At 52.6% G+C, this 19,841-nt stretch overlaps 2 protein-coding genes and 1 non-coding gene across 6 annotated transcripts in view; 2 read left to right on the top strand and 1 right to left on the bottom strand.

Annotated features, from left to right (window-relative positions):
• Positions 1–15,955, top strand: part of Med24 (mediator complex subunit 24) — a 25,120-nt gene extending 9,165 nt beyond the window's left edge. For 2 of the 4 annotated variants that reach the window (XM_031352458.1, XM_031352461.1), the window contains 24 exons: positions 1,492–1,530; positions 1,779–1,852; positions 2,203–2,435; positions 2,580–2,636; positions 3,830–3,941; positions 4,037–4,187; positions 4,427–4,540; positions 5,056–5,103; positions 5,647–5,729; positions 6,002–6,088; positions 6,892–6,997; positions 7,510–7,652; positions 8,871–8,908; positions 9,318–9,400; positions 9,718–9,896; positions 10,017–10,116; positions 10,420–10,595; positions 12,468–12,732; positions 12,987–13,168; positions 13,587–13,677; positions 13,983–14,082; positions 14,964–15,044; positions 15,294–15,442; positions 15,545–15,955. In XM_031352458.1, the coding sequence (XP_031208318.1) occupies positions 1,492–1,530; positions 1,779–1,852; positions 2,203–2,435; positions 2,580–2,636; positions 3,830–3,941; positions 4,037–4,187; positions 4,427–4,540; positions 5,056–5,103; positions 5,647–5,729; positions 6,002–6,088; positions 6,892–6,997; positions 7,510–7,652; positions 8,871–8,908; positions 9,318–9,400; positions 9,718–9,896; positions 10,017–10,116; positions 10,420–10,595; positions 12,468–12,732; positions 12,987–13,168; positions 13,587–13,677; positions 13,983–14,082; positions 14,964–15,044; positions 15,294–15,442; positions 15,545–15,661 (2,808 nt within the window). In that variant the 3' untranslated portion in view covers positions 15,662–15,955. The remainder of the gene's footprint in view (positions 1–1,491; positions 1,531–1,778; positions 1,853–2,202; positions 2,436–2,579; positions 2,637–3,829; positions 3,942–4,036; positions 4,188–4,426; positions 4,541–5,055; positions 5,104–5,646; positions 5,730–6,001; positions 6,089–6,891; positions 6,998–7,509; positions 7,653–8,870; positions 8,909–9,317; positions 9,401–9,717; positions 9,897–10,016; positions 10,117–10,419; positions 10,596–12,467; positions 12,733–12,986; positions 13,169–13,586; positions 13,678–13,982; positions 14,083–14,963; positions 15,045–15,293; positions 15,443–15,544) is intronic. The other 2 variants (XM_031352459.1, XM_031352460.1) reach the window with 2 other exon arrangements.
• LOC116079473 lies at positions 9,084–9,187 on the top strand. Its single transcript, XR_004114018.1, has one exon. It is a non-coding gene; the product is annotated as a small nucleolar RNA SNORD124 (small nucleolar RNA).
• A 1,750-nt stretch (positions 15,956–17,705) lies between the features above and the next one.
• Csf3 (colony stimulating factor 3) lies at positions 17,706–19,677 on the bottom strand. The gene is made up of 5 exons (XM_031352870.1): positions 19,517–19,677; positions 19,259–19,431; positions 18,826–18,933; positions 18,377–18,523; positions 17,706–18,120 (listed from the first exon to the last, which is right to left on the bottom strand). Exons 1-5 carry the CDS (start codon positions 19,623–19,625, stop codon positions 17,962–17,964), a joined length of 696 nt encoding a protein of 231 aa, XP_031208730.1. The 5' UTR covers positions 19,626–19,677; the 3' UTR covers positions 17,706–17,961.
• Positions 19,678–19,841: the final 164 nt, after the last annotated feature.

Below are 19,841 nucleotides of genomic sequence, written 5' to 3'. Positions count from 1 at the left end.
AGTTCCAGGACAGCCAGAGCTACACAGAGAAACCCTGTTTCAAAAAAACAAAACAAAACAAAAAAAACTGGCCACCTATCCTAGTCCCAGGGGATCCAATGCCCCTTTTGACTTCCAGGCCACTGCATGCATGTGGCAAAGACATATTATGCAGGCAAAATACATGTATACATAAAAATTAAAAAAAATAATAAGTAAAAAAAATTATTTATTATTTCATCCTGGGATGAAATGGAGTCCTTGTACATGTCAGGCCCGCACTCCACCTCTGAACTACCAGGAGCCAGGGTGTTCATTTAGTTTCTTTGCTTATTTTTTTGCTGCTCTTTGATTCCTGGATAGTGATCCTCTGATCCGTGGAGGCACTAGGCGCCTCCTGTTTCCTGGAGGAGATGTTTGTCAATCCTTGTCCAAATCAGATAACCCACACCTGTGTTTCTGTTGACTCAAAGCTTTGCTACGATAGTCAGACTGATGTCAAATGTAAAGGCTCGATGGTTCTTCAGTCTTAGCTTCCCGAGTAGCTGTGACTACAGGGGCTGTCCCTGTGTCTTCCATGGTCACTGTTTCTTGTTTCTGTGGCCTCCATGGTTCCTGTGACTGTGGGTGCTGTCCCCGTGGCCTCCTTGGTCACTGTTTCTTGTCATTTTTCTGGTGCTGGGGCCTGAGACCTTGCTCGTCTTGCTCGTCCTGGCAAGTGCTGTAGTGCAGTTCACTGCCAAGATACACCCTCAGCCTCCATTAATCTTATTGGTTGTTTGGTTGTTTGTTTTGTTTTGTTTTTGAGACAGGGTTTCTCCGTGTAGCCCTGACTGTCCTGGTACTTGCTCTGTAGCCCAGGCTGGCCTCAAACAGAGATCCGCCTGCCTCTGCCTCCCAAGCGCCGCGATTGGAAGGCATGGCCACCACTGCCTGACTCAGTTAGTCTTCCTGATAAAAGAAGCAGTGGGGCCAGTTAGTGTAGAGGCTCAAATAGTTCACATGCACACACCCTGCCTCTGCGCTTCAGGTTGAATTTAGGGCACATGCTAGGCCGGCACTGACCACTGAAGTATATCTTCAGTCCAGCAAAGCCACTTCTCACCCTTGCCTAGCAAGCATGGGGCTGAGCTTCATCCCCAGGACTCCCTGCCCCCATACAGGAGAAGGTTATAGAAATAAAACAGCATGGCAGCCACTCTGGATGATTCTTTTGCCCACTAGTGGCCAGCTGAACTTCATTTAGTTTTGGAAAGGAACAGCATAAAGACAAGACAGGATACCTTTTGGGCACTTGAAAACCCTCTTAATCGGTTTATATGGATGCCATTCGCACTGAGTCTGATAGAAGCAGCAATAAGGACAGCATGCATTACTGTGTCTGTGTGTCCTTTAATGAGCTGAGGAAGCCCCTTGAAGGGTTTGAGGATCCCGAGCTGTGGAAATTTAAGCATCAGTGTTTGCCCCTCTCAAGTAGATGACTTGTCTGAACGTCCTATGTCTTCCTTCTAGATGGTGTCCTGCTCCTCCGTGCTCACCGCCATCAGTAAGGTATGACCATGGCCCCTTAGGAGCCATGGGAAGGGACAGACAAGGCCACCAGCCTGACCACTCAGGCTGGATAGGGCAACACCTGATGCCTCTCCAGGGCCCCTGAGGGAGGAGGTCCTGGGAATGAGGAACACATTTCCATATGGAGAGTCTGTGGCCCAGGGCTGGAGAAGGAGAAGTAGCAGAGTTTGTGAGAGGGTTGACTGGGGAGTGCTGAGCCCCTCCATTATTCGCTGTTCTTTCTGCAGTTTGATGACTTTTCCCGGGACCTGTGTGTCCAGGCTCTGCTGGACATCATGAACATGTTTTGTGACCGACTCAGGTAAGAGGTGGATGAGGGAGCTGGGAGCATTGCCTCATTCTTTCAGTGCCGAGGAAAGCCCATAGTCTAGGGGACAGACTGAGACCAGCTCTGGGTCCCATGCTCCTTCTGTCCGTCTGGCCATCTCCAGCTTCTGTTTCCTTAAGACAAAGTGCCTCTTCTCTATTTGGAAGAGCTGCTCTAAGATCTAGTCTAGTGGAAGCTGGCTAGACTAGGTGTCTTACCTAGGATTCTGCCAACTTTCCAACTCTGTCCCCTGGTAGTGTTGTGCCAGAGACTCTGGGGGAACATTGGTGTGGGTTGGATTTCAGCTTTTGGAATAGATACAAATTTTCATCTTTTTTGGGTAGTTGCCACGGCAAAGCAGAGGAATGCATCGGGCTGTGCCGAGCGCTTCTTAGCGCCCTCCACTGGCTGCTTCGATGTACAGCAGCTTCTGCGGAGCGACTCCAGGACGGGCTGGAGGCTGGCACTTTGGCCCCTGGGGAGAAGCAGCTTTCCTTGTGCTTGCAGTGCCTGGAGAAGACCCTGAGCAGCACGAAGAACCGAGCCCTGCTGCACATCGCCAAACTAGAGGAGGCCTGTATGTTCCCCGACTCCCCTACACCCTGCCTGCTGCTGCTTCTGTGGCTGGGCCTTTGATTGAGAGGGGAGAGGCAGGATGTCATCCCACTTCTTTCTAGAAGGATCCGAAATCATCCCACTTCCTTTTTTCTCTCCCCATAAGCATTGCATACATCCCAGGGACTTGGGCAGGGTGGCACCCGAGCCAATCAACCAACAGGTATTTACTGAGCCTTCTCGTGTGCCCGGCACCGTGCCAGGTGCTGGAGGTGGGGGAGGGGGGCTACCAAAGGAGCATGTGGCAGGGTCCCTGCCCTCAGCAAACTACACACTGGTGGGGAGTAAGATTGGAATGCCATGCACCTGGAGAAATTCGAGGACAAGACAGGCACATCATCTGCTCTTGTCTGTCTTCATGTTACTCGTCTAGAAGCAGGTGACTCAGGTGTGACCTGGAACTTTCAGTTAAACTCAATGCCTGCCTGTCTGCCATGACTGATGCTGTTATCTCTTAACTCAAGTTCTGTTAAGTAGTGGAACCTTCCAGATTTGTACGGGGGAAGTCTGCCTGCAACAGAGGCCTCGGGCCTCTTGAGTCTCGAGCCCCAGGAGCTAGGGCCACCTAAGGGTCTCTGGTTTTCCATTGACAAGAATGCTAAAATAGATGACACCTATGTCTTCAGGGCTCAGTGGGAGAGGTTGTTAGGGGATTAGTCTCTGGGAAAGTCCAGAAAGAGACCGATCACTTTGTCAAAGTGGGCTGTGCTGACAGTTTTTCTTCATTGGTTTTCTTGTTAGTGTTGGGGGTGCCTTGCTTTCCTGGGCACTTGGTAAATGTTTATTGGTAGAAAAGTAGATGAATACTTCATTTTGATGGATCTCAGGTCTCGGTTGTCTTTCTCCTATCCCTGTGCTACATGAAGGTTAATTGGCTAACTGGTGCCATCATTAATCATTTGACCCTTTGGGCTTGTAACTAGGATAAGTTACTAGTAATTAAATACTAAGTATGTGCCCTAGACCATGAGTATGGCCATTTAAGAGAGCAGCCTGTGGGCTCCATCAATTGGGTGAGCTATTAAAAGAGCAGAAACTCAAAAGCTGTGTTGGCAAGGTATTTGTAGCTACGTTGCCTAGAGTAGAAGTGACTGTCCCCGCTCTGCCACTGGATGCTATACGCACCCCTGTGCCTTGCTCCCATTGCTTGTGTGTAGTCACTGGAAGTCAGGCCCTCGGGGTTCCCTGGTGCCTACTCCCCTTACAGAAGCATGCTACGCTCAGGACTCTGCCTCCTCATCCTCAGAGGTTCCTTGCTGTATGCTTTCATGGCCTAGGGAGTGCCACATTCGAGGAGTGTGGACCACACCTTGCCTCTCCTTCCCAGCAGTTTCTGCCTTGCTTTTTCTCCACCAGCCTCCTGGACTGCCATTGAGCATTCTCTTCTAAAACTGGGGGAGATCCTGGCCAGTCTCAGCAACCCCCAGCTCCGGAGCCAGGCTGAGCGTTGCGGCACACTCATCAGGAGGTTAGGTTTCTGTGTGAGATAGGACGATGGGCTCAGTGGTGTGTTCCCCTCTGTCTCTTCAGTCCCTGACGCTGTCCTGGTGTGTCTCTCCTCAGCATCCCCACCATGCTGTCTGTGCACTCAGAGCAGCTGCACAAGACTGGCTTCCCCACCGTCCACGCGCTCATCTTGCTTGAGGGCACCATGAACCTGACAGGGGAGATGCAGCCCCTGGTGGAGCAGCTGATGATGGTGAAGCGCATGCAGGTGGGTATGGCCAAGCAGGGTGGGTATAGCCACTTGGGGAAAGAGGGAGGAAGCTGGTACTTGAGCAGAATAGCTCCTCGACTCCCTGGTGGACCACAGATGCCAGTCTCACACAGTTTTGCCATCTGACCTCCAGATCTTGGTTCTGAGCTAGAAACCTGCTGTGTAGTCACAGCCTGGTCCTTGGAGCCTGCAGAACAGGAGGGGCCTCTCACACCACACCCTTGGATTTCCCACAGCATATCCCCACACCTCTCTTTGTCCTGGAAATCTGGAAAGCTTGCTTTGTGGGACTCATTGAGTCTCCCGAGGGTACGCAGGAGCTGAAGTGGACAGCTTTCACCTATCTCAAGGTACCTGGTGACATGGGAGCAAGGAAGAGCCAGTCGAAGGACAGCTCTTAGGAGAAGCAGCAGCGTGCTGGACCTTTCCCCTGTGTGTTCCCATACTGGCATTTAGCCCAGCCTCCTGAGTTTCTAGCATAGCTCAGTTGGTCATTGTCTCTGAAGAGTCTTGGCTGGTTTAGCCACTTGGGGGTTCTGCTGCTTCTTCAGCCCATCCTTAGCCAGGTTAGTTCTGGTTACCTAAGCGAGCTAGGGATGGTGGCCCCAGATTCCCTCTGAACCTCGAGTCCAATTTTGCTGTTAGGATTTCTTTGTTGAGGCAGCAGAAGTGGGGGACCTGTGTCTTGTAGGCCAAGAGGCATCGGGTGCTCAGGTGTCTGTGTGGCTTACAAGTTATTCAGAGTACTGTCTGAGCCCAAAGAGCCCTCTTACCTCAGTGCCCACAGTAGGGGATGTGTGGGCTTCTGGGATACGTGAAAGAGGAAAAGGTCATTGATCTGCCTCTCTTCTCCCTCGTGTCCTAGATTCCACAGGTTTTGGTGAAGTTGAAGAAATATTTTCATGGGGAGAAGGTGAGTTGGAGTCTGGGATGAGGGCATGGCAGCAGGGGAGGGTAAGTCCAAGCCAGGGTCTCTCACCCTCCTTTTTTTCCTTTTTGTTTTTCTGAGACAGGGTTTCTCTGTGTAGCCCTGGGTGTTCTGGAACTCACTCTGTAGACCAGGCTGGCCTGGAACTCAGAGATCCACCTACCTCTGCCTCCCAAGTGCTGGGCCTAAAGGCGTGTGCTCAGGGTGGATCTTTTAGGCTGTAGCTGAGTGTAGCATGTTCTTGTGCCAAGAGGAGGTTATGTGGACCTGTGAACACCTGTGTGTGTCCTTGCACATGCAGTAAAGCTGGTGGCTTAGGCTGGCTCCCCTCCACCCGAGCAGAAAGATTGCTTGTGGTGATTTGGCTAGGGTAACCACATGGAGAATGTGGTGCCTCCAACATCCGGCACCTAGTTCCTGGGGGCTAGTGGTGGTCTCAGCCATCTTTCTCTTTTACTGAGCAAGGTGTCCTGGTAACCCTGCTCTTCGCGATGTAGAACCCAGGTGGGAGCTTCTGGTTCTTTTTAGGACTTCACTGAGGATGTCCACTGTGCTTTTGAGTTCCTGTTGAAGCTCACACCCTTGTTGGACAAAGCTGACCAGCGCTGCAAGTACGAGCCCCCTGCTCACCCCATTTGACTGGAAAGTGTTCTGAATCCTTCCCCGCTCACTGTGCTAGATGAGCCACAGGGAACTCTGTCTTCCTGTTGGACTCTCCCTCTTGGCAGAGGTGGGAGGCAGTAGGCTCATGGTTGCCAAGTACCCAAAGCCCTTCTACCTTTGAGTACTTGAGTTTTCTTCACCCTGAAGGAGGGAGGAGACCGGACTGGCACCCCGTGAGCCAGCTCTCTGCTCACGTCGGTCCTCTGGCTTTTCTTCACAGTTGTGACTGCACAAACTTCCTCCTCCAGGAGTGCAACAAGCAGGGGCTTCTGTCTGAGGTCAACTTTGCCAGCCTTGTGGGCAAGCGGTATGTTTCGAGCCCCTCGGGTTGCCTCCCTCTTGCCAGACTGGTTCCTGGTACCTTTCCCTTCTCTTTGAAGTCTGAGTTGCCAGTGACTGATGCCTCCTGGGTCAGGAACAGGAACGGGACTGCATCAGAGAGTTGCTGCTCTTTGACTCCTCCTCCTTTGTGAGCAAAGGCCATAGAGAAAGTCTTCAGTCTTCCTTTAGACCTAACTGAACTTTCAAAATGGGTGCAAAGATACTGACAAATTGAAATGATGTTAATACTGAGTACAAGTTCATATAAACTTCATCCTAACTTGCAAGATTCTTTGTTTTTGTGCCATGCTCAGGGTTAAACCCAGTGTGCTATGACGTGAGGCAAGTGCTGTCCGGCTGGAGCTACTGCCAGCTCCCAGTTGGCTATATGCTTCTGTCTCCTCTTTGCCTTTGTTTCTGGAGTTGGATTAGAGAATTTTTTTTTCTTAAAAACCAGAATCTCACTATATAGCTCTTGGCTAGCCTCAAATGCAGAGGTCTGCTTGCTTCTGCCACTTGGGTGGTTTAAAATTAAGGTGCAAGCCACCACACATGGTGGACTAGAGGGCAAACCACCACACACAGTGGGTTAGAGACTGTATTAAGATTTTTTTTTCCTTAGCCAAGAATGAGCCAGGTAGCTTTTAGCTGTAATCCCAGCCTTGAGAGGCTGAAACAGGAGAACTGCCTTGAGTTTAAGGCCAGCCTGAGCTACAGTATGAGACCTGTCATCTCCAAAAAGGAAATGATCCTCGTCATTTCTGTTGTCTTCTCTGGCTATGACCATAGCACAGCGGATCGGGACCCCCAGCTAAAGTCATCCGAAAACGCTAACATCCAGCCCAATCCTGGCCTGATCCTGCGGGCAGAGCCCACAGTCACAAACATCCTCAAGGTGCGTGTATGCACCCTGCCTGTGCCGCTGTGGGCTCCCTCTCTTCCTCAGCTTTCCTCTAGTTCCAGATAAATGAACAGGCCCACTGACCTCTCTGCTGTCTGGAGAGCTGTTTGGGGAGTAGAACAGCTACGGAGGCAAAGGTAGCAGCCACCGAAAGCTGACATTGGTTGCTCTCCCACTGTACCTCTCCAGACACCACCCCATGAAGGCATAGAAGGGAAACTCCCAGCCAGATCCTGTCCACCACAGCATCCCACCCACCCCGCCCTCCAACCTGTGTAGTTGATTGAGCACAAAGTTCACAGAGTAGGGAGAGTTTTTAGCAGTGATCTTCCTGTCAGAGCAGGAAGTGACAGATTATGCTTGAAGGTGCAGTGTGCCAGTCAGTGGACACAGGCAGAGAGAGATGTGTTTAGGCTGTATCTGGGGTGTGTGTGTGTGTGTGTGTGTGTGTGTGTGTGTGTGTGTGGTCTTCAGTGTTCTCCACTGGTCTCCTGTCTTGTCCCCAGACAATGGATGCAGATCACTCCAAGTCCCCGGAAGGGCTGCTGGGGGTTCTGGGGCACATGCTGTCCGGGAAGAGCCTGGACTTGCTGCTGGCTGCCGCTGCTGCCACTGGAAAGCTTAAGTCCTTTGCCCGGAAATTCATCAAGTGAGTAGAGCTATGCCCTGCTGTGCGATGGGAGGTCATGTTTGGAGGGAGGAGGTGCCTGGATATGGGTCTCCCCTTGGGGTGTACAGACCAGGGCAGAGCATCCTAACTAGAAACCATGAGAGAAGGGTCACTTGACTGAGAGCTCTTTTCTCTCCCACTGAAGATGGAATAGAGATGCTTGCTAAGATAATGAGGCATGGAGTGGGGAGAAGGTGAGGGATGGAGAGATGGCTTGGCACTTAAGGGCCCTGCTGCTCTTCCAGAGGATCTACATGGCAGCTCACAATTGTCTGTAACTCCAGTCTCAGGGGATCCAGTGCCCTCTTCTGGCCTCTACAGGATCTTGTACACACATGAGATGTATAGCTAACACAGACATACTTAATACACATAAAAATAAAAGATAAATGCATTTTTTAAAAGATTTATTTATTATTATAATTAAGTATACTGTAGTTGTCTTCAGACACATCAGAAGAGGGTATCAGATCCCATTACAGGTGGTTGTGAGCCACCATGTGGTTGCTGGGATTTGAACTCAGGACCTTTGGAAGAGCAATTGGTGCTCTTACCCACTGAGCCATCTCACCAGCCTGATAAGTGCATTTTTAAAAATAAGGCATTGAATAGTAGGTATGGGAGAATTCCTTGGCCCAGTTAGTTACTTTTGACCTGGCATCTCATGTAGCCTACTCTATCTAGCTTATGGTGGTCTTTTTTTTGTTTTTTGTTGTTGTTTGTTTGTTTGTTTGTTTTTCACTGTGTAACAACCCTGGCTGTTGTGGAATTCACTTTGTAGACCAGGCTAGCATCAAACTCACAGATCTGTCTCCCTCTGCCTCCTGAGTCAAGGGATTAAAGCCATGTACATCTACCGCACAGCTAATAATGGGTTCTTAAATTCTGTAGCTTTTGGGGGGTGACATGCAGTTTCGCATGTAGAGCATGGTTCCTTAGAAATCTTTGGGTCTCCCTGTGTAGCCCATGCTGGCCTCTAATGCTCCATGGGCTAGCCTCTTCAGTGTTGGGGTATAGTGGGAGGCACATGTTCTCTTAATAATAGTGATTTGTTCCTGTAATTAGAATGCTCGTTTTATAATTAGCCCATAGTTTAGGCTCTGGGGACCACCCCTCCCACCCCACCCCCACCCTCTCTTGTGGCCACTGCCCAGCTCTTGTTCTGGTTGATGTGACCTGTCTCTGTCCTTCCTGCAGTCTGAATGAGTTCACTACCCACGGCAGTGGAGAGAGCAGTAAGTTTGTGTGCATCTGCAGATCCCATCTGCCCTGAGGAGGGAAGAAAAGGGAAGGGCTGCCCTTGCTTGTTCTGGGGTTGAGGGGAATGCTGGGAAGGGACTCTGCCAAAACCACCCCCTTGCCCTTCTTCCAGCTGGGCCAACTTTAACTTATTTGGGTTCTGTAAATTGTGGATTCCAAGGAAGGGATGATGTTCTTAATAAGACCCAAGAAAAGGATTCTGAGCCTCAGCGCTTTGAAGGAACCCCTTGGTCCCTGACCTTCCTTCAGGAAGTCCTGAGCTGGGGTGTAGCCTCCACACTTGCCTGCTGTGCATGAGGCCTTCAATCCCTGGCACCTCTGGATCTATACAGGGCTTGTGGCTCCTGCCCTGGGCTGAGCTTGGCATTCTTGCCTTTCCCACAGCGAAAACAGCCTCGGTTCGTGCCTTGCTCTTTGACATCTCCTTCCTCATGCTATGCCACGTGGCCCAGACCTATGGCTCAGAGGTAAGTGATGAGAGCTGGTGACAGGAAGAGGCCTCAAGTGAGTGAGGCAAAGAGGAAGGAAACGCCAGTAACTCCCTTACTCACTCTTGCCCCCACTGATCTCCCAAGCCATCCCATTCTGTTGTCTTCCCATGCCAACAGGTTCTCCAGTGGCACATTCTTGCTGACCACTAGGTGGCAGCACAGCTCTCTGTCTGATTCCCGGGACTGATTTAGATTTGACTATGGAAAGGGAATGGCAGCAGAGCTCAGTCCCTGGCTAGCTCCGCAGGCGCCACGCCCTCTTCTCTCAGCTGCTGTCCCACTGTCTTATCCAGGTGATTCTCTCCGAGTCAAGCTCTGGAGAAGAAGTCCCCTTCTTTGAGACTTGGATGCAGACCTGCATGCCTGAGGAGGGCAAGATTTTGAACCCTGACCACCCGTGCTTCCGGCCTGACTCCACCAAAGTCGAGTCCTTGGTGGCCCTACTCAACAACTCTTCAGAGATGAAGCTAGTGTCAGTGGTCTAGGTCCTGACCTCGGGTCGTAGTGGGGGGGGGCATTCCCAAGACCCTCTCCCTAATCCCACCTCACCCTCTTGCCATAACGGTTCTCCTACCCCTAATCTTCTCTGTAGACAGATGAAGTGGCACGAGGCCTGCCTGAGCATTTCAGCAGCCATTTTGGAAATCCTCAACGCTTGGGAGAATGGGGTTCTGGCCTTCGAGTCCATCCAGGTAGCTCCACCATTATTTGAGTCTCTGCCTGAGACCCGGGACTGGTCACTGAGAGCTTGTTATTTTGCATACAAACAAATCCTCAAACTGGAAACCATGTTCTGGTGTTAGTCTTCCATAGTATCTTCTTCTTAGCCACTTCATCCCTCCCAGGTTTCTTTGAGAAAATCAAATTTGTGTTGCAAAGGTGTGAAATGTACCTCGGGATACCACCTGTGACCCCCAGCTGCCCCCAGAGGCCGTGGGAGTCATGGCCAGGGAGAGGAAGAGAGTCCCCAAGTCATTCCCTTCTCCTCCCCACAGAAAATCACCGATAATATCAAGGGAAAGGTATGCAGTCTGGCGGTGTGTGCTGTGGCTTGGCTTGTGGCCCACGTCCGGATGCTGGGGCTGGACGAGCGTGAGAAGTCACTGCAGATGATCCGCCAGTTGGCAGGGCCACTGTACAGTGAGAACACCCTGCAGTTCTACAATGAGAGGTCAGTGACCTGGCCTGCCTTTCCTGACCTCTGCAGGTGTGGTGAGGAGTCAGCACCACCAGGAGCAAACACCCCACCCCCCTTGCTCTCAGCCGTCCCCTCCCTGGGAGCCTCTCACCAACCACTTCCTGCTCCATCCAGGTGCTGACCAGCCCACCTTGCTTAGCTGCTGAGGCAGTGCGCATCCAGGGTAGTTGGACTCTTCTCTCACTCCTTCCCCTTTCCCTACCACTCCCTCACATTCTTATTCACACATTCATCCAGCTGCCTCAGCATGGTATTTGGTGTGTGTCTCTGTATCGACAGGGTTTTAATCCTGTGCTTCCTATGTGTGGGAAATACAGACCCCAGACAGCTTGACCTCTGTCCTCCAAGGCTCCAAGTTCCAGAAAACTAGCTGAGGCCACAGAGCAAAGGATTGTATGGCTGTGTCACTGTCGAGGAACTCTGAGGCATCTGCAGTTTTTATAGCTTCCCTCCCCCACTCCCAGCTGTCCTGGTGACCATTTCAAGTACTGGCTCTTCAGGGACTTCCGCCACACGGGGCTTGGTGGTTGGTGTCTGTTTATTCACCGAGCCAAGAAGTTGTTTGGCCTTTGGTTTTTAAATATGGCAAGAAACACATAATAGAAAATTTCAACTCTGCTTATGTGTATTGCTCAGGATATGAAATGTGCTGGAATTGTGAAACAGACCTCCAGACGGTTTTCATCTCGTGTATCTGAGCCTTTTAACCAATGAGCAGCAGTCCACCTCCCCTTCTCGGTTCCTGGCAACTACCATGCCTGTCCCTCTGAGCTGCTACACTAGATACTTCATATAAATAGAATTATGTAATACCTGCTTTTTCATGACTGACTGGCTTTACTCAGCATAATTTCCTCAAAATTCATTCATATTCTGGCATGTGACAGGATTTCCTTCCTTTTAAGGCTGAGTAACATTGCCTAGTCTTGCCCCTTAGGGCTCCCATCAAGGGGACATGGAGAGTGGTGCTGTGACTGTGGGGTGGAGGCTGGCTTACAGCATAGTTGCGGAGGATGCTTTCTGGGATGCTTTCTGGGGGACATGTGGAAACAGCTGAAGCAAAAGTTGGGGGAGGCTATGTAAGATCATATCTGTGCTCCCCTGCCTGTGGGACATCATCCAAATTCTCTCTCTCTGTCTCTCTCTGTCTTTGTCTCTCTCTCTCTATCTATCTCTCTATCTCTCTCTCACACACACAGACACATACACACACAGGCACATACACACACAGACACACACACACACGCACACACAGTGGGAATCCTAGTTCCCTTGTGCAGGTGGTGGAGGGGCTCTGCAAGTCAAGGCTGCCTTCCCTGCACTCCTGACATCCCAGTACTCAGTACTCAGACCCCAGCTGTGGTCAGAGCCCCAGATGCTCCTAAGAGGATTCCAGGCTGTACACCCTTTGCCCAGCTACCCAGAGCCGGGAAGTGTCTTTGTGGGGCGGCCTAAAGGCCTCCTGGAAGTTACAGTTTACTTTGGGATAAGGCCAGGGCTGGGTGGGCCCCCCCTCCTCCAAGGACCCAGCTTAAGTGGAAGTGATTGTGTTTTATTTATGACCCTGATTTGGCAGAGCTCAGGCCTGGGGGATGGGAAAAGTTGGCGGGGGGTGGGGGGAAGAGGGAGAAACAGAAAATCTGAATAGATTGATGGAACCCGTAAGAGAAGAAAATCCCTGGCCTGTGCCTCTCCTAGGCTTCATGCCCAGCAGGTAAGCCCCTCATCAGTAGTAGGTGGTATTGTTGTGTCCTCCCCAGCGTACAGTGGGTCTAATTCCTCAGCCATGTTTCCGTAACCCAATTCCAGGGGTAATGCCTATATGTACTCTCCCTGCTCCCCTAGGGTGGTGATTATGAACTCAATCTTGGAACACATGTGTGCGGACGTGCTACAGCAGACAGCCACGCAGATCAAGTTTCCATCCACGGGCGTGGACACGATGCCCTACTGGAACCTGCTTCCTCCCAAACGCCCCATCAAGGAGGTACTGACAGACATCTTTGGCAAGGTACTGGAGAAGGGCTGGGTGGACAGCCGCTCCATCCACATCCTTGACACCCTGCTGCACATGGGCGGCGTCTACTGGTTCTGCAACAACCTGATTAAGGTACTCGGGCTGGGGTGGATGTGGACAGCCATTGTACATGGGGGCAGTAGACATTGTTGGCTGGGATAGGCCAGGCTTCTTTGAGAGGTTGCTGGAAGTTGGGTGCCTCCTGGGGAGACAGAGGTAGTGCCTCACTTCAGAGAAGCACCTTAGGAGTTGGAGTCAAAGCACCTTTGGCTGCAGAGGTAGCTAGAACATCAGAACCTTAGTGTCCAAGCGGGCAGCACCTCAGCAACCACTTGCCTGCCTCTCAGGAGCTGCTGAAGGAAACTCGCAAGGAGCACACGTTAAGGGCAGTCCAGCTGCTCTACTCCATCTTCTGTCTGGACATGCAGCAAGTTACCCTGGTTCTGCTGGGCCATATCCTGCCTGGGCTGCTTACTGACTCCTCCAAGTGGCACAGACTTATGGACCCTCCTGGCACCGCATTAGCCAAGTAGGATTCTCTCCAGAGCCTTCGTGGTGTCCCCCCCCTTGAGCCTCAAGCATCTAGCATCCAGATTCAGTCATTTCAGCCCTTGTGCCACCCAGGAAGCAAGGCTGTGGGTGGGAAGGAGGGGTTAGAAGGGGCGTCTTTGCTGTGAACGTGGAGCTGCTTCTGGGCCAGTCTTTTTTTTTTTTAATTTTTCTTTTTCTTTCTTTTTTTGTTTTTTGTTTTTGTTTTGTTTCGTTTTTTGAGACAGGGTTTCTCTGTATAGACCTGGCTATCCTGGAACTCACTCTGTAGACCAGGCTGGCCTTGAACTCAGAAATCTGCCTGTCTCTGCCTCCCAAGTGCTGGGATTAAAGGTGTGTGCCACCCTTGTCCAGTGGGCCTGTCTTAACTATGCCTTTTTCCTGGACCCTTTTGCTAGACTAGCTGTGTGGTGTGCCCTGAGTTCTTACTCCTCCCACAAGGGACAAGCATCCTCCCGACAGAAGAAGAGACACAGAGAAGACATTGAGGTAGGCCGGTTGCTCACTTGGCCATGTGTTTATTCAATGAACATTTTCCGATCGCTTAGAACAGAGGTGCCTTCCCAGGCAGAGGCTGGAGCTAAGGTCAGCTGTGCTTGGGCCTGTCTGATTGGTCAGGGTCTGGAGGAGAGGCTTGCATGGGCCCCTGAGTGTCCTTGATGAGGGAGGGTCCTTCTCTGCTCACTGGGGCAGAGGTTATGGGAAAGGCCACCACTGCCAAGGACGGTAGGGAGCTCGCTTCTAACAGATCTGCTCTCCAGTCGGGTGTGTGATGGTGACTCCCTGTCCCCCAGGACTACATCAGCCTCTTCCCTGTGGAAGACATGCAGCCTTCGAAGCTTATGCGACTCCTGAGCTCCAATGAGGATGACGCCAACATCCTGTCAAGTCCCAGTGAGCACTCGGGGTATCATGGGCCTGCCTAGGACTCACTCCTGCTTGAGGAGCTGCCTCGGTTCCCAGCTGATGGCTGTCTGGCTGTCAGATAGCAGGGCAGGAGCTTGCACCTCTCTGTCCCTAGTCGGGGCTCTGTTGCCTGCCAGTGGGGACAGGACCTGAAGCTGTCCTCCAAGGTCCCTCCAAACCCCTCAGGAAGGACCTTGTCACCAGTGGAAGAGTGGCAAGGCACCCAGCGAGTTCACTAGCTTGGCACAGCTTATACCATCAATTCACTCACTCTCCCTTCCTTCCTAACTCAGAGGCCTGCCCTGGGCCCCGCCAGGCTGCCACCTGAGGCTGCCTTCCCGCCTTCCTACTCAGAGGACAGCCCATGCCATCCTTTCCTTGCTGACAGACTTCCTTCTGCCAAAAACTCTTGTGTGGCATCCAATTTTTCTTGTTTGCAGAGATTTCTCCTGAATCTAGAACTTTCTGGAGCTTTGTGGGCACCAGGCTCCAAGCCACATGCTCTGTAGGCACCAGGGTCCGAGCTACATGCTCTGTATGACCCAGGGTCTGAGGCACATGCTCTGTAGGCACCAGGGTCCCAGCCACGTGCTTTTGTAAAGAAAAGATGTTAAGTTGCCCACCCATGACCTATGACCTTAGCTAGGCCCTTTGCAAACAGACTGTGTGTCATTGAGATGAGCTCTGAGCGGGCCGGGCAGCCTGAGTCACACAGAGTTCCAGGATTGGTCTTTGATGGTGCTCAGCAGGCCTGGTTCCCTAGACTCCAGCTCCTCTATACCTTCATGTAGCAGACTCCCTGATGGGAGGGACAGGGAAGGCTCCACTGGAGTCAGAGCTGACACAGCACCCTCCTTGCTGTTCCACAGCTGACCGCTCCATGAACAGCTCCCTCTCAGCTTCCCAGCTCCACACAGTCAACATGAGGGACCCTCTGAACAGAGTCCTGGGTGAGTCCTCCCAGCTGCGCCTACCTGCAGACTGAGCTAGGAGGAGCCCCCTCATCAGAGGCAGGGCTGAGTCTCCCAGACGGAGACTCCACCTCCACACACTGTCTGCCCCCTTACTACTGATGTCTGCCTAGGGTTGTCAGCCCCCTTTTCTGCCCTCTTCCGCCCATGCCTGCTGTCACTGCCTCTCACCTTCCCTCTCCTGTCTGACCTGTTCTAGAACTGTGTGTCTTGTTCCCCTCTGCACAGCCAACCTGTTCCTGCTCATTTCCTCCATCCTGGGTTCACGTACCGCTGGCCCCCACACCCAGTTTGTGCAGTGGTTCATGGAGGAGTGTGTGGGCTGCCTGGAGCAGGACAGCAGGGGCAGCATTCTGCAGTTCATGCCCTTCACTACCGTGAGTGTCCAGGGTGGTTGCAGGGGGACCCACAGAGAAAGGAGGGATCTTCCTCCTGGGGAGTCACCCCAGGGGCTATCTGTGTCCATCTGTCTGTGGCAGGTATCAGAACTGGTGAAGGTGTCTGCTATGTCCAGCCCCAAGGTGGTTCTGGCCATCACAGACCTCAGCTTGCCCCTGGGCCGGCAGGTGGCTGCCAAAGCCATCGCTGCACTCTGAGGAGCTCCACGGGGCCTGCAATGGGTCCCAGCCCCTCCAAGCAGGGAGCCAGGAGACTGAGATCTTCCCAGCCCTGCCCTGCACACCTCCCAGTCGCTTTTGTAGTTTCTGTCCTTTCAACCAGCACCCAAAGACTCTGAGCCATCCGTCCCTATGGTCACCCCAGTTCTAGCAGTAGCTGTACTTCGAGGAACTTTACAGGGCCACAGTATGTATATAAGTTTATTTTTATAACCCATGAATGGAGAGGCCCCCTTGGTTCCTCTGTAAATAAAGATCCTTGTGGCTATCAAGTGCTGTTGGTGGCAGTGACTCTGTTGCTTGTGTGGGGACAGTGTCTTTTTCCTGCAGTCTCCTGTGCGTTAGCCAGGGAGGGGTATAGTCCTGTGGCAGGGAGGGGTGTAGTCCTGTGGAAGGGAGGGGCATAGTCCTGTGGCAGGGAGGGGCATAGTCCTGTGGCAGGGAGGGGCATAGTCCTGTGGAAGGGAAGGGCATAGTCCTGTGGCAGGGAGGGGTGTAGTCCTGTGGCAGGGAGGGGTGTAGTCCTGTGGCAGGGAGGGGTATAGTCCTGTGGCAGGGAGGGGCATAGTCCTGTGGCAGGGAGGGGCATAGTCCTGTGGCAGGGAGGGGCATAGTCCTGTGGCAGGAAGGGGCATAGTCCTGTGGAAGGGAGGGGCATAGTCCTGTGGCAGGGAGGGGTGTAGTCCCGTGGCAGCCTGGGACCATTGTTCATGTCCTGTTGCAATGGTGAGGACTCAGCAGCTGCACCCCTATTGAAAGCAGGACGTTCTGGTGAGAGGTCCTGCGCTGCACTGTACTGCGCAGGGCAGGCCATACAGTGCAGGCCGTCTTCAGGCTGTCTTGGTCTTTAAGGCACACTCCACCCTCTGGACCAGAGCTCACTGTGTGTTCCTGCCAGAAGATTATTGGGGATTGAGGATGAGGACTCTCTGTACTCCAGATTAAGTCCAGGGACAGGGGCCTGTGAGTCTGTGGGAAGGGAGGTGGTGGGAGGCATTGAGGAGTCAGTGGTGGGGATGGAAGTGACAGGTTAGCCTCTTGGGCAGCTCGGAGCCACAGGGGAGCCTGCAGCTGACCTTCAGCTGAAGTGTACCTCCCTACTCTTCCAGGCTTCTTCAGCTGAGGGGTGAGCCAAGCAGGAAATTGTGGGGAGACAGAGCTTGTTGAGGGAAAGCCTGCCAACCCAGAACCTGAGTTCTGATCCAGTAGTCATACTGAACTCGGCTTTCTGCCTGTAAAAGGTGTGACGTCATTCTACCAGTGGGCAGCTTTGCAGAGGCTGTTCATAGGTGGTGAGGAGACCAGGTCTGTGCGCATGCTCAGAGTGCCCTGGCCACAGCTCAGCCAGCCCCCAGCCTCAGGCCTCCTCTCTCCCACTGATTTATGATCCATCAACTTTTTTTTTCTTTCCCAAGAAGCTGTGGCTTGGAGGAGGGACACTGGGCATTTTTAGTGCTGTGTCCCTATCACATAACTCAAGACTCTACTGAATAGGATTGGTCAGGGTAAGCCAGGCCACCCCATCTCCTCCCAGCACCTTCTCTATCTGGCCCCTCCTGCCATTCACCAGCCCCTGGCCAGGCATTAGCCAAACCCAAGAAGGAAGAAGAAAAACATGTACTGGGCACGAACACTTTATTATCCACAAGTGGGGTGGAGAGGAAGGGTGGACAAGGAGGCCTCCCTCCATGCCACACACCCCGCACAGGCTTCCTCTTGCTTTTTCCCTCCCATACTCCCACTTCCAGGCCAGCAAGGCCCTAAAAAAGAATCCAGTCAATTCCAGGGCCAAACCTTGCCACCACTGTTTCTTTAGGGACTTCATTCCAATGGGGACAGGAAAACATGCAACCTGGTTGACCAGAGCAAGGGATGTAAGAACCCAGTTTGGGAACACTGCTGTTTAAATATTAAACAGGGATGTCTTGTCCCCCGGAAGGGAGAGCAGATGCTGCCTGGGCTCCTGAGACAGGTGCCTCAGCACGGCAGGGCTCACTGTGATTTTTTTTTTTTTTTGGGTGCCACCACAGAACTGGGTGCCTGGAGCAGCGGCAGGAATCAATACTTGGTATTTACCTATCTCCTTCCCTGGCCTCCACAGGAGGACACAGGAGTCTTCTCTCTCTGCTCCAAGCAGGAGAACAAAACTCGGAAGTGGAAAGAATCATCTAGAAGCTTAGAGCTCCATTATCTCTTCTTTGTCTTTAAATAGTAGGCTTAAATACACATAAATATTAAATAGAGATAAATAGACTATCTGGAAAGCTTTCTCCTCAGGTCTAGGCCAAGTGGCTCAGAGCATGGTGAGCCATCTCCAGGAAGCTCTGTAGGTATGAAGTGGCCAGGACACCTCCTGCCCGGCGCTGGAAGGCAGAAGTGAAGGCTGGCATGGTGCTCTGAGTGGGCTGCACAGGAGGGGCCACTCCTAGGCGTTCCATCTGTGGGGAGGAGATGAAGTCAGGGATCAGTCCTTCCTTGAGGTGAGGGAGGTCTGGGGAGCGGGTAAGCTGGCCTGTGGGGCTCATTAACAGTAGAAGCGAGATTCTGACCCAGTCTGGCTCTAGACAGTCTATCTCTCAGCCTGAAGAAAGTGGGCTAGGGGGTGAGGGGTGTCTTCCCATAAAACAGGCCTCTGAAAACAGAGTCTCCAGGTGCCCTGGCATGCTGCTGGGACCCCCTCCAGATGGTACTCACCTGCTGCCAGATGGTGGTGGCAAAGTTGGCAACATCCAGCTGAAGCAAATCCAAAGTGGGGGCTAATTCAGAGGAAATGCCCGATAGGGCCTGCAGGAGACCTTGGTAGAGGAAGAGCCCGCTGTGGAGCTGGCTCAGGCACTTTGTCTGGGGACAATGGGAGGGTTAGGCAATATGCCTTGGAATACCCCATCTCTTCAGGAGCCCAAATACTGGGCTGTAGCCCCTTTTCCTCCTCTTCCTCCTCTTCCTCCTCGTCTTCCTCCTCCTCCTCCTCCTCCTCCTCTTCCTCCTCCTCCTCTTCCTCCTCTTCCTCCTCCCCTTTCTCCTCCTCCTTCTCTTCCTCCTCTTCCTCCTCCTCTTCTTCCTCCTCCTCTTCTTCCTCCTCCTCCTTCTCCTCCTCCTCCTCCTCCTCCTCCTCCTCCTCCTCGTCTCCTGCAAATACTCACCTGCTGCAGGGCCTGGCTGGAGCAGCTGCTCAGGGGAGCCTTCGGGATACCCAGAGAGTGGCCCAGCAGTACTAGCTCCTCGGGGTGACACAGCTTGTAGGTGGCACACTGTAGATGGAAGGATACTGAAGGTGCTCACCTGAGCCAGGCCGCTTTTCCAGCTCAAGTCCTCTGAATTCTCCATCCACCTGGTTTCTCAGCTCCCTACCTTCCTAGGGACCCTAAGGACTGTCTCATCCAGAGGTCTCTACTCATTTTCTTCCCTGTGCCCTTCGTGCCCCGTGTTCCCTTCCTCACTGTTTCTGTCAGTATTCTGAGGGTGTGCACACAAGGCAAATGTGTGTCCCTAGCCTGCCCTCTTCCCATTTGTGCTCCCATCTCCCCCGCCCCCAAGTCCTTCCCTCCGCACCTGTCACAAGGCAACCCTACTCACCAACTGCTCCAGCAGCGCTGAGCTGCTGGCCTGAATCTTCCTCACTTGCTCCAAGGACTTAAGCAGGAAGCTTCGGGGCAAAGGCAGGGATGGTGGCAGAGAGCTGACAGTGACCACGGGAATGGCCTCTTGTCCTGACCATAGTACACTGTGCCACAGCAGCAGCTGTAGGACTGGGAGCAAACAGAGGAGTCTGAGGCACTTGTTGCTCCAACCTCCCTCTATTCCACACCCAGGGCAGGTAACCGGGGCACTCACCCTTTAGCTTCATGTGCCTCTGGGCAGAAAGTTGAGCCATGGATTCTGGGTGATCTGGGCTGCAGCTCTGGCCTCTGCCAGGGCCCAGCTCCAGGGGGCCTTTATACATAAACCCATCAAGGCCCCGGGAGGAAATTACCTGGGGCTGGGGCAACTCAGGCTTAGTAATAACTTCCCAGGATTTATGCAAATTTGTTGATCGCCCAGGACAATGCAGGGGGTTGGGGAAAAGTTGTTTGCGAAAGTTTTTGTGAAATCGGGGAATCTCTGTTCCTTCCTTGACGTCGTGTCCCCCCCTCAAACTCTCTTCCTCTCTTCCAGCCAC

Source organism: Mastomys coucha, unplaced genomic scaffold (genome assembly GCF_008632895.1).
Source record: "Mastomys coucha isolate ucsf_1 unplaced genomic scaffold, UCSF_Mcou_1 pScaffold5, whole genome shotgun sequence".
Lineage (NCBI taxonomy): Eukaryota > Metazoa > Chordata > Mammalia > Rodentia > Muridae > Mastomys > Mastomys coucha.
This window is presented reverse-complemented; position numbering and strand designations above follow the sequence as displayed.

Coding starts and splice junctions, on each gene's coding strand:
- Csf3 (XM_031352870.1), bottom strand. CDS start 19,625: ATGTATAAAGGCCCCCTGGAGCTGGGCCCTGGCAGAGGCCAGAGCTGC. Junction 19,432..19,516: donor GAGGCACATGAAGCTAAAGG/GTGAGTGCCCCG, acceptor GTTTGCTCCCAG/TCCTACAGCTGCTGCTGTGG. Junction 18,121..18,376: donor CCACCACCATCTGGCAGCAG/GTGAGTACCATC, acceptor TCCTCCCCACAG/ATGGAACGCCTAGGAGTGGC.